This window comes from Pomacea canaliculata, linkage group LG1 (assembly GCF_003073045.1).
Source record: "Pomacea canaliculata isolate SZHN2017 linkage group LG1, ASM307304v1, whole genome shotgun sequence".
NCBI classification, from domain to species: Eukaryota; Metazoa; Mollusca; class Gastropoda; order Architaenioglossa; family Ampullariidae; genus Pomacea; species Pomacea canaliculata.
Window position 1 is genome coordinate 24124998 of NC_037590.1, and position 13519 is coordinate 24138516.

General features: G+C 35.6%; 2 protein-coding genes across 4 annotated transcripts in view; one reads left to right on the forward strand and one right to left on the reverse strand.

Annotated features, from left to right (window-relative positions):
- The first annotated feature begins 1939 nt into the window (after positions 1-1939).
- LOC112573394 (eukaryotic translation initiation factor 4E-binding protein 1-like) lies at positions 1940-7570 on the forward strand. Its single transcript, XM_025253717.1, has 3 exons — positions 1940-2222; positions 3251-3424; positions 4207-7570. Exons 1-3 carry the CDS (start codon positions 2081-2083, stop codon positions 4248-4250), a joined length of 360 nt encoding a protein of 119 aa, XP_025109502.1. The 5' UTR covers positions 1940-2080; the 3' UTR covers positions 4251-7570.
- LOC112573347 (probable E3 ubiquitin-protein ligase HERC4) overlaps positions 7094-13519 on the reverse strand; it is a 29164-nt gene continuing 22738 nt past the window's right edge. For all 3 annotated transcript variants that reach the window (XM_025253643.1, XM_025253633.1, XM_025253651.1), the window contains exons 28-30: positions 13201-13303; positions 12018-12070; positions 7094-11774 (exon numbers count right to left, since the gene is read on the reverse strand). In XM_025253643.1, the coding sequence (XP_025109428.1) occupies positions 11619-11774; positions 12018-12070; positions 13201-13303 (312 nt within the window). In that variant the 3' untranslated portion in view covers positions 7094-11618. The remainder of the gene's footprint in view (positions 11775-12017; positions 12071-13200; positions 13304-13519) is intronic.

Sequence of the window (13519 nt, forward strand, 5' to 3'; positions counted from 1 at the left end):
CAGCACCCCACCATCGGACCCGCTTCTAGACGTCCTTTTCCAGTTGGGACCATGTCATACCAGCTGTCTCCGCCTCTCTGTGGACTGATCTCCTCCACGTCTTCTCTAGGGCTTTCACCAGCACGTGTCATAAGCCCTTTTGATGAGGGATCTTCCCGTCGAGGCTCTCGTTGTACGATTGTTTGCGGTCTCTGTAGCGTTTTATTCTTTACAGGATGGTTGCTAGCCCCACGCCCAACCCTCCTCTTCATCCGGGCTTGGGACCGGCAGGTTACCCGAGTGGTTTCCAGGCGGAGTTTTTGCGATATATAGTGTCTCTTAGTAATTCTGCTCCCTCCCAATCACCCCTCCTGCTTTTTTACTGTTTCTGTTCAGCTTGTCCCTATCCTGCTGTGTTATGCTCCCTCCCTAGCACACGTATATGCCAAAGGTCACGTCGGTGCTGCATATTACAGAAGTGTAAAATAGAGTTGCAAGAGTTCAGGGCGCACGTTAAAACACATAATTTTTTTCAAACAGTAAAGGCGAATAATGCATTTTCTTGACAACGCTATCAACACGTCTTACACGAGCTTTCCATGCGAGTTTATCGTCGATAGTTATATTCCTAAATATTTGTAACTGTCTACTCTTGTTAAGACCTTACGTACTTTTAATGAGTATATGTCATCGAAATCAGCCTTCTCTTTCCTGAAATCTGCAATCATTTCTTTTGCTTTCTTGACGTTTAACTCTAAATAAATTGATAATTGACACACCATGTAACAAAATGTTCCACCTCCTGTGTGTAGCAGGATTCATCATCGTTGGAAATCAGTCCTGTAACTATCGTTCCTGTGTCTACACTCTGTGTACAGGGCAAACAATGAGAGAGTATTGGTGTACCAAGTGGGTGTACAGAGTATCAGAAATAATATCACTAGAAATTCTTATAAACCGATGTATGTTGGTCAGATAGTCAAGATCCACGGAGGTTCTGGTATCAATTACATTCATCCAAATTAGTTTTTGAACAAATTAAGCAATTAAATGATATATTGTGTATAGAGAAGTAAAAAAAGACGAATTTAATGCACTCCAGATGCGCGTTAATTCTATTTAGGACATATAAAACAGCATCTTCTATACTCCTTTTGTTTCTGAATGGGAACTGCAGTAGGTCTAATGAGTCCAGAACAAGATCTAGTAAACTACATGGGCTTTTCTTTGGTACTGACACGAAAAAGTTTTCCAACATAACGGAACTGAACTACTCGAAAGAGACAAGTTAAATATAAATAAGATTTGGCAAGCAAATTGGTCAGCACAATTACGATAGTAGGTCTATAACTTTATCAAGTCCGGCTGCCTTTTGAATGTGCACTTTAAGAAATTGTCAGCGCACTTCCTCTTCTGTAAAGACATTATTATCATCCTCTTCTCCACTTTCAAAACATCATTAAGAGCTTCTTTCAGTCTCTCGGCTTATTTATATTCTCTGTAAAATCATGGCAGTCAAAGCGACAAAAGAAAGTTTTCAGCTTAGCGTAGTCTGTTTTATGACCCGACTTTTATCACCGTTTACCCTGGTGCCGACTCATTAATTACCTTAATCTGTCCCAGACTTTCTTCACATTGTGCTTTTGAAAAATTTCCTCTATCTTCTGCTTTTATTTATCCTTTCCCTCCTTGATGGCCCTCGATCTTGAGTTCTTTATCTGCATTGCTTTTGGTGTCTCCCTATCCTCGCCTCTGAAAGCCTGCTTCTTTTTGTTCTTTGTTATCTAGTTATCTAGTCGATAACCGTACACAGCTGCGCGACGGACATTTGTCAGTGGTTGACTCGACTTTGGGCTGTTGTCGAATCAGATAATAATATATAAAAATATATGTTATTTATAGTGTCTGGTGGATTTGACTCGATCCCGTGTTGTCTCAGCAGTTTGCGAACGGTTCAAATCCTGAAATGGCATGACTAGTCCTAGTTGGTGTGTTTATGTATGTGGAGTGTAAGTGGTTGTGTGTGAAAACGTGGTTTCAAGTTAGCTTTAAAGGTGATATTGAGGTGTGATAATTGTACATTCGATATTTTGTTTTCATCATGTCGAAACCCGAGTCTGAAAAAAAGCTTATCACTGGCAAAGATATTCCAACAAGACGAATGGTACTGAATGATATTTCGCAACTACCAACAGATTATTCTTCAACTCCCGGAGGAACATTTTTCTCCACAACCCCAGGAGGTATGATGCATGTCGTTCTGTGCATTTTATACTTTTCTTATACAGCTGTCACATGTGGATATTATACTTCTTTACTATTGTATGGTGCTTGCATAAGGTGCGTTCAAAAGACGGGATACCTTTGTGGATTTTTCAATATGGCGCATCTCCAACCATGTGACTTCTGTTTGGCAACATTTCAAGCGGGAACTTTGTCGGCTGCATGTTTGCATCATGCATCTCATATATTTAACTTTGAATATATTATCAAATACTTTACTTTCTTCTGCCTAATTTAAGGTTTTTAAATCTTCACAATATTTGCGAGATATCTTGAACGTGGAACAGTCAGCAGTTAATAGTACTGAATCGGCGATTACCGATTAACCTAGTTCCAGTGTTTGAACAATCTATGTTGTCAGTAGACTTAAACGGTTGTAAGTTATTGCTTAGAGCAATAAGTTTAACCGACGAAAATAAGAGGGGAGGTTGAGCAGAAAAAACGAGTTTGATGTCGCTGACGTCAGCACAATCTTACTCTGTTTATTGTTGTGGCCTTGACCCAACAGAAGAAGGGTCACACGGTCATGATTTGAGTACTGACTCAGTTTCTTTCTCTCTTTTCCCCAACAAAAATAGACTTCCGCTTAAACGGTGGTACAAACTGTGTACAAACTGTTTGCAGTATTCTAGCAGACATAAACCAGTGTACAGTGGTGTAAAGCAGAATTTTCCAAATGCATTTACAATAAATGTAAGAAACAATTGTAATGGATCTTGGTTGATGTTGCCTAAACCAGAAGTAGAGCAAGGTCTGGGTGATGGGCAGATTATGCTAGTGGATGTCTACTATAATTAATTTTTACTCCATGACGAAAGTTTGCAATCATATGGCAGACATTTCTTTATGTTAGATAACAAGATATTTGAGCACAGCATCATCACTAACTGTTGCACTTCAAATAAAACACTAAGCAGTGCCAGACTGAGATTTATTTACCAATATTATACCATATTACATAATATACTAAGAATACTTCTTTCTGCAGGTACTCGTATTGTTTATGAGCGAGCATTCTTAATGCAATGTCGCAATTCTCCACTTGCAAAGAGCCCCCCTGCCAATATGTTACGTATTCCTGGTGTGACAAGCCCAGTACTCTCAGAGCTGGTGCGGGAAAATGGTGATGCCATACACATTCATGAAGAGCGTGATAAAGATGGTAACATCAATTTCTTTGAAAGAAACTAAATTGTTTTAATGACTGTTGCAGGTATAGGCTATAGTGCTAGTCTTCATTCTAGCATTGTTTTAGTTATACGTAAACATGTGGTCATAGAAACAAAAGCAGTGGAAGTTTGCTAGTCAGTTAAATAAGGTTTGGATTCTCGCTGTCGTGTTCAAGTAGTGTGTTTTATCTTACTGTTCAGTGCCAGAAACATCACAGAAAAGCAATTTTATCATGTAAAATGCATTCCATGTTTTTTCAAACTAACTTAATTTTTTTTTTTTTAAAAAAAAACATGAACAGAGAATAGCTTTTTATTCATAATTAATATTGTTGTGAACTTCTGAGAAGAAAGGATGATTAATACTGAAAGTTCTGAAGAAACTTTTACATTTGAACATCAACTTGAACCAATACCCATCTTTCAGAGGAGGGTGGTTATTATAATTATAAGATTGTAACAGCAAGAATCTAAGAATTAGAGGTGATTTTTTTTCTTCTTCTTATATTTTCCTTTACATCATAGCATCACACATTTCAAAGTGATGTACAAATTTTGCATTTTTTATTATTATATACAGGAAACAAAATTTCAACTGCTGCTACCTATTATTTATTATAAATTCAATTATTTTATTTATATTGTCTTATAATTTTTTACATTTATATTTGAACTGTTTATGCACATAAATATGTGTAGAATAGTTTGTGGGTTAGTAAGCTGAATTAACAGGCATAATTAATAATATGAAGACTTTTATTACATCTGCTTTCAGAGAAAGTGTCTGCAGAAGATGCACAGTTCCAGATGGACATTTGACCTTTCTGGACTCCCAAGACTTTGGTGTGGTGGTAGCCAGTCACTTGTTGGAACTGCTGTGTTTAATGGCTCAAGGTTTTATTGTGTGAATTATTTTGCCATATATCTCAGGATGTTCAAAGCAATGACAGCACAGAGATCAGTAACAGTGGATTTTGTTTTGCAGTTGTCAGATCCATGCAAATTGGTTAATAATACTGATCTGTGGCTGACTTCTGCTGCTGTTTGTGCTCTGTGACCTCCAGTGAAATTGAAGTAACTGACAGTGATACTGATAATCTTAGACTATTTAGTAAAGAGTATTTGTATTTCCATGTACATATGCTGAACAGTCTTATAGATTGGCCTCCACAGTTGCATTGCACACTGTTTTAAACTAGCTGTAACACTTGTCTGTGGACTACACACCAAAGAACGATGTTAGCAGTGGTGGCAGTTTTTCTTTTTAAAACTATTTAGTGCCAACATTTTTAGTTGTGGTCTTTGGCTTTTGAATATTTTATCATTGAAATTATTAAAAAGGAATGTTTAACTCATGAAGGGAGATTAAATAAACATTGGTGATGGTTATTTTTTTCCGAACTGTATTTGTTTTTGCTAATTTCTCAGCAGATTGATTAAAACTTCACTACTGGCATTGCTCAAATTGTGCTCCTGAGTGCCTGTTTTCTTTTATGATTTTTACGGTGCTAAAACCTTGATGAAATTGTTTTATTAAGCAACTTTTAGAAAGCAGTTTCATAAAAATGCAAGCAGCAGCTGTTATGCCTATATGTACAAATAGGTTTAAATTTATTTTTTTTTAATTTGAGGTTTAGCAGATGAGTTTTGAATCCTTGAATAAGTTGAAGAAATCCCTGTTGATGGATAATTTTTTTGTTTGTGGCTGCAGATGGAGATGTTGCAGATTGGGTTCTTGTAACAGTAATGTGTCTGGTGTCTGTAAACAAACTATTGTGTTGCTGATGGGAGGGTGATGAGCATTCAGAAAAAGTCATTGTCCAGAAGTTTAATGAAGTATACAAATTTATAATCTGATCAGTCAAAAGTCTTGTTTTCTGTTGTGAAATGTCCATACATTGGTACTCAGACGTCTGTTGACTGTTAAGGTCCAGATTGAGACTATGGTTTCCATGCAGCCTCTGGTCACTCCACAATAGCAGTCAAAATTATGCTATAGATAGTCTGGGTCCACAGAGTTAAAACAGCTGCTGCCATTGGACAACTGTGATGTTTGTAGGGATTTTTTTTTTAAAAAGTTAATGGCAACTTTTATTGCCATTCTTCATCTCTGTCCTTAGTGCTGAGAAGGGGAAACTGCATAATGTAAAATATTAAAATGCATTCGGTATGAAGATGGCATGGGAAGAAAATTGTTGCAAGACTGCACCTCCTTTCAAGGAGGGCTGGAAGTACCTGTTGCAAATATGACAGTTGCTTGTCACATAGCAAAAGGGCAAGTTTACAATCTGTACTTGCCATAGCATTTGTCATATTTGCAATAGGTACTTGCATTTAGCACTGAGTCTGGTAATTTTGAAATGTTACATTTAACATTTTAAAGAAACTCTTGTAACATTGTAATGAAATATAGTTCACATGGGAGCTGTTTTATGCCACTTGATTAAGAGCTTTGAAGTGCATGGGGGGGAAGTCTAGAGGACTTAAGTGTGCTTAGACTTTTATGTCGTTTTTCACTTGAGAGGGTGGGGATAGATGGGTGGAGTTCTCAGTTATGCTTTCATTTTAAGGTCTTGGTGATTCAACGTGAAAGATCCAAAATATTAACTAACATGCCTATGCAAATTGGTTAAGTGATTTTTGTGGGCAAACACTTGTTTATAAAGTGGCGTTTGTCATTTTGTTCATGGGAGTGGCCACGAGGAAAGTATAAATATGAAAAAAGTATTTTGATAGATGGGAATAAATATTATTGTGCAATTCATGTTTTTGTTGCTACACAAGTGTGTACATTATGGTGTTCTTAACAACCCATAGCCAATATGCATTTTCCTTAGCCAATGCTATTTACAACACTTCCGTGGGAGCGAAGCTTTCATTGGTAGATGTTGCGTGATAATCAAACAGCTTGTTTCTATTTAGCATTCTTTTCTATGGTGCATTTTATTACACGTTTTCCTTGTCCTCCCCTCCCTCCTTTTTTGTGGTAATCACAAGTCTGTGTTTAGCACAAAACGTAAATCCTAAAGTGTAAAACAGACCAAGACTTTTTTTTTTTGTATTGCATTTGCAAACTAAAGTTCTTAAAGTGTCCAAGCATAATACGGTTTCATCCAATTTGTTGTCTCCTCTTGATAATTAAGTTACCAAGAAGTGCAATCAAGTGTTAAGAGATGAAAAACATTTTTTTTTTGGAAAAATTGAAGTCAGTAGCTATCTTTTTTTTCCCCAAAACTTTTCAGGTTACTGTAAATTAGACTGTTGAGTATAGAATGAACTCATTGTTAAAGTCCCTAAATAAAACTTTTGTGTGAACAATTCTAAATCTTGCTATGAAAATGAATTTTTATGCAGAATAATATATTACAAGGTCATTTTTTTTTTAGATTTCGAACAGTGCCATATCTAGAAAATGTGACACCTATAGGCCAAAGCAGCTTTTCATAGGTCACAGGAGAAGAACAAGACCTGTTGACCTACCATTGTTAAGTTTAAACCAAAAGCATCCAGAATCTGTTGCAGCTTGCAGCAATGATGCAACACCACCTGCTGATCTACTTTTCAATCTGCCCTAAATGTTTTTTAAAAAGGTTACTTTTTTTTAAAGCTATACCTGAGGGACATTTTTAACTGAGCATTTATGAGAAATGAAAGCTGCTGGCTTTTTTTTTTTTTTTTTTAATGGCAGTGGGGGTTTCTTGATATGACTTGTGTTCTTATTCAGCTCTGGCTTTTGTAAATCATTGTTTATGGCAACCAACATATTTTTCTACAGGGTTAATTCTGTAGCAGAATGTGAATAGCTAGAAATGTTACATTTATCCCTTCTTTGCAATAATTGTAAACTATGGATGGGCATTAACAGTAAAAGACTTATATATCCATGTTTAACATGAATCTATGTAGAGGTATTAGTTCTATTCAGGCTATGCATCTTTGTCGTGTCAAGTTAATTTTTTTGTGACATGGTTAGCCACTGAAGTATGTTAAGAATATGACACATGCATTCACTCAGAATGGAAGGGAGGGGGGAGAGAAAAAAGATATTTTAATTTCCAACCAATCAAGCTTATACCAGTGAAATCATGTGACAATTTTCTGTTTATCTTGAAATAAATTGAGTGCTTTTTTAAAAAAAATTATTTGTATCAATAGTTTATCATAATTACGTTTGGCTTTTAGCTTTTTCCTCCATTTAATGAGGAGAGTCATCTGTGCAGTGCACAAGTTATGCACATATTATGTAGTGCACTAGTTAGCAGTTGTAAGTTGTCTTCATTGACTGGCAATGCATTTAAAGCCATAACCTGGGAATTAGAGAGGCTCTCCCAAACCCACCCACCCCCCAAACAAAATCACATGCTTTGATAATTTTGTGGATTTTATGTACAAGTACTAAGATGTGTTTTGAACTCAAAAGCATTATAAAGTTTGAAGGTAACATGCTGCTGATATTGGTGCATTTTATGTATTCTAATAATGTAATCACCCCGCTTTCCCCTAAAAAAGCCTTAATTTCAGCATTAGTGCAGTCATGTCAGCAAGATTTGGCAGCACAAACCATCACATTAGCCCAGTGCTGGCTGTACACCATGGAGAGCTAGGGCTTTTGGGTGTGTGTAGGTCACTCTCCATAATTTTATATATTTCTCATGTGCATTCCATATTTTATTGAATGATAAAAGATACTCTGCTATCTTTAAATACACTAGAGACATCAGATATATTAATTCTAGTGAACACATTTAAAACAAATTTTACAATGAAGTGATACTAAACCATAAAGCTATGTATGCTAGCATGTCAGTTATTTTTGAAGTAAAGATGAAAAACCTGGTTTTTATCACAGCAAGCAAAGCTGCCAAATCCAAGCAAAGAGCCCTCATAAATCACTGGGATTTGTGGAATTAATGGAAAAAATTGTAATGTATAAATAATTTAATCTCAAAAATTAATAAAAATTAAAAGGGATGTCCCAAGTAGATCAATAATATTAACACTCTACTTACGTCTACTTCAGCAGACGTAAAACTCATAACTGTCTTCATCAAAGGGACCATCATGAATCAGGAGTATTCAGGTGCACTCTTAAAATCAGTTTACATTTTGTCTGCTGATCAACATAAGCATCAAAGAAAGATGACAATGTCTGATTTAATCACCAGAAACTATAAATGATGCAAAGTATTGGTGATTGCCTGTCTGACATGGAGAACAATGTTGATATGAAGGATATACACTCAAGTACAGTGCTAGTATTAGAAATGCTAGGAGTAGCACATCAATACCCAGATAAATGCAAACGTTGCACACAGCCTAAAGATAAACTGTTATATAGAAAAATTGAATATTACACAATTCACTCTCCTAAAAGCTATCTTTTAATGTAACTTTGAACTGTAGACTGCATTTATGAAAAGTGGGAGATGGTCAGATTATTCTGACATGTACATTTCCAGCAGTGCAAGCCTGTTTTTTTAATGCATGCCAGAAAGGCTTGGTAGCAAATCAATCGTTTGTACTCAAGGTGAAATTTCAAAGTTAATCATTGAAAATAAAAACTACTGGAAGTGCGTTATTTCAAATAATTTGATAATTCAGCATTAACATACATTTTTGTTGTATGCCACATAAAAAACATTCCACTCCACAAGATAGATCATTAGACACCATGCATCAGTTGGTGACAGTATGAGAGGTTTATTCTATAAAATACTCCACCTGATTACATTCACTTGATACATCCTATAAATAAAGCACATCTGGACAAAAACTTTACTTGCATGAAGATATTATAAGTTCCATTCTCAAAATAACAAAAATATGGCTAAAGTGATGTGCATCTTTATCTCAAATTTCAACCTACTTTCATCATTTTCAATGTTAATAGTGAAGGTAAGAAATATACTGAAGTAAATAGCTGCTGACAGAAAATAGGAGTATTATGAGCAAATACTTTCTGTCATGTAACATTACTTTCCTTGTCAAAAGCACAAAGCTTTTTTTAAAAAAAAAAAAATAGTGGCTTTGTAGTTTGAGCTTGTAAAATGCCGAGAGAATGGACACTACATGTTATCTCCAAGTGCAGATTTTCTGATCAGAAAAATAATACAACACTAAATCTCCTTGACAAAAACTAAAGCCACAAGAGTGAGAGTAATCTTAAGTTTTATCCATTTAATCTTCAATGAACAGCAAAATGGGCAAACCCAAAATGTGCACATGGGTCTCCACAAAACGGCAGAAGCACGAAAACAAATCAACAAAGTGTCTGTTAAGACTTGGGTCTCTCCAGTCCGACTCCACAAAAGATGAGCAAGGACTAAATCTTGATGACTTGTTGCAGAAGTTTGTGTTCAGTACCGTAAGCAGTGAATCAAGCACTCAAAAATTTGGTAGCACAAGCAGGCATTTTGTAAGGGAGTCAATAATGGAAAAGGTAGAAGAAAATATGCAACCCACCTCTGAAACAATGCGTTCATACTTGGATTGTTGAATAACAAAACAATCTGCTAAGCAACCACAGACCAAGGTGAACCCGATTCCACCATGGACATAAGACTGAAAAACAGATGTAAAGAATTTTGGTAGCTGGCTTTAGACACCACCATCACCTTATTGCCAGTGATTTTTATTCAAGCATTACCACTACAGGAGTGTGTGCAAAATGAAACATGATCAAAAGTAGCTTTAAGTTTGTGACCACAATGTTCTCACAACCCACATATCACAAGCTCTTTATTCATGGATCATAAGATGAAGCATACTCTACAAAGTCACATTAATAACACTTATCCATTTGTGGAATAGTTTTAAAAAATCCAGAACAGTCCACTGCCTTATTTGAAATCTGTAATCCAGTATTTGTATATCTTAGTATCACCAGGTGGGGTTCTCTAAACAGCAATGTGCACAATTCACAAAAAAACATGGTTGTGCACAAGAAAACTCATGGCAATAATTCTAGTGGTCTGAGAATATAAAGACTGGGAACTGTCATTGATGATTATTATCATGCTGATGATTAAAAAAACAAGTCATAAGCAAGCAGCCAGGTGATAGCCACACAAACAGTTTGTTACAGTTTTTTCATCTAAATACGCATGTTTTTTTTTTTTAAAAAAAGCTTCATGTTAAAAGAAAAGTCCTCTGTTAACTTCTATATGCTTTTTTTTCTCCAAACATCCCCTGATGGATCTCCTATCAGCTGTGCTTTTTATTTTATTCCCAGTAGCATCAAGATTGTGTCTCACCATATCAAATGTCTTGTCTAATACTCAATGACATGTCTATCACCAGCCTATAGCAAATTCACAACTAAATCTCCATAGTCAATCTCCAGCATGGAGATTTCCCAAGTCACTGCATATTTCTGAAAATTAACTGTAAAGAATCAAAGGATGTAACTTCTTTAAAAACACAATTATAGGAAAAGCATGCTTACACACATATAAATGTGAATCTCTCTCCCACACACAGAGTCTGTATACAATAAAGCAGACCAAAAAAAAAAAAAAATTCAGAAACTTCAACATAGGCAATCAGCAATAATGTTTTAGACCACCCCTAACCAAAAAAAAAAAAATTCTTCCAAAGTACATCACTCAATGTTCTGCAAATAAAGCAAAACCCACAAGCATGACTTAGGAGCAAAAATTTAGTCAGTAAGAATTTGTTATAAAACACTTGTATTCACACATCAAACAATCAGCATAATTTTCACACTTTAAAAACAGGCTTTCCCATGAATACCTTTACCATCGTAAAATCAGCTTGCAATGTCATCTAGGCCTGGTAAAGTCCAAGTTAAAATAAAAATAGGTTTTTAAATTTTTGTAAGCTAAGTTTTTAGATTAAATGTTCCACATCAGCTGGTTCACACGGCACACTGCTAATCACACACTCTGAATACTGACAAATCAAACTCCATCAGAAATGGCTGGCTGTGAAGCACCAAAGATAATCTCCCAAAAGAGTGATAACCTTGTTGCTTCATTTCATATAAACATTTTCTTTCATTTACAAAGATGACAGGGACTTGCCCCACTGAGTCCACAATTTGGGTCTGTACTGAAAAGACATTTAGCCATAAACTGAACATGATGTAACTTGACAGATCACTATTGAACAAGATGCAGTTTTTGTTGCATTTGGTTCTGATGCGGCACAAACTAAGATACTCTGTCACTAGACGATGCCGAAACCCTCTGTATGTTGAATAGCTAGGAGAAGTTTTTCTTCAAGACTCTGACGTGATGCATATTTTGGCAGGTCTAGCAGGTTAAAACAGGTGTGAGCGACAGGCAGAAAATTCTCACCTCCCCCTGTGGGCTGTATTACAATCTGCACAACAAAATTACTTCAAAATTTTATACAGTGCATAGGACTAAAAATGTTTGTGAACATATAATTTAAAAAGAAACCTCCAACCATCACATTTGTCTTTAAAGTAAAGAAAAAGACTGCGTGTGTGAGTACACCTCTGAGTAAATGTGTGAAAATGTTGTATGCGTGCATGTGTGTGTGTGTGTAAGATGACTGCATGCTTTCATATGTGTAGATCATTTCATGCTGTCATTCACTGACCTTCACATATTTCATCCCAAGTACAGGTATTCTATCACTGCCTGTCAAAAACACTGGAAAAAAGGAAAATGTCAAGTTTATTAACCTTAAACAGATTTATAACAGGTCATCAAAGACAATATAAAATCATAACATTAATGGGGACACTTTATATTTATATTTTATCTCATCCACATTTGACAAACTTCCTCTCATGCATGGATCCAAAATACCTCTTCTCACAGATGGCATAAAAACATTAAATCAAAATCAAATTTATGACAATTTGACATAGGTAGAATATGTACACATTTTGGTTACCAACAGTAAATTCTGTTGTTTCATACTGTTTGATTTTGGTATTCTACCATAAAGCCTCCTTATAAATATCTTCCCTATTACAACCCCTTCTTAGTTATGACCCAAATATTTTTCACTGATGTATTTCGCTATATAAGCGTTATCTCTATCATTGTCTACATCCTCAATGTTATGGTTTACAGACTTACTACTAACAACTTTATCTTTGTTACTCTTTCATTTCGAGTCCATATGCAGACATCCAGTTAAATCTCACAATGACGCATAAACATGATTTTCTCTTAAATCAATCTTTTTTAAAAAAAAAAAAGCCTTTGTCGTCATTATTCTTTAGATGTTCTTATTAAATGTACATGCAGATGTTCAGTTAATATAAAACAGCCTTAGCCGGGGTCAATTTGACTTTTGGTGTTGAGACAATGAGGTCAGGTGTTTATAAAAATAAAATTCTTGTGACCGCTGTTTGTGCCTTATTACAACATTTTACAGAAATGACGTTCAAAATATTAAAAGTTCATTTGTCTACCATGGCACATGTGTATTGATTTGCAGCTCTTACCTGGAGAGTTAGTTCCCCTATAAATATTCAGTCAAGCACAATGGCAGAATAAGCATGACCACACAAAAGTGAAAACGAATGCATTATGAAAGAAAAGCATATGATGCCTGAAGACATGGTTCCTGGAATGAAAGCTGACTGGATGATCTTCCTACTACAATCTTATTTTAGTGGATTTTAGCGAGTCTTCACAGGGAGGTTTTACTGTAGTGCTGCTTACATCGTATTATTTTAATCTAAGATTATTCTTATGCAAGAATATGTTCTTTGCACTTTGTACATTACATAAAACATGCAAATCACATTCAACAGCAGATGACTTACGCAAGAACTTCTTTTTGTTCTGTATGCTAAGATCATAAAACACTTCCCAGAACAGCTTGATAGTTGGATGGTAGCGATGATATTCTCCTTTGTACTCTGCATTCTGCAAAATGCAAATATGTTAAAGGATACATTTCCTTTGCTTGATCATATCTCACACATACACAAACACATTGCTAAATCTCTTCTGCTGACTAGAACATTTAGTATTTATCAACACCATTATAAAAGTGCCTGTGATATTGTTCTGATAATCTTCACCACAACAAAAATTTTATCCATCCTTCCCACAAAGACAGTCACATACAGACAACAGACA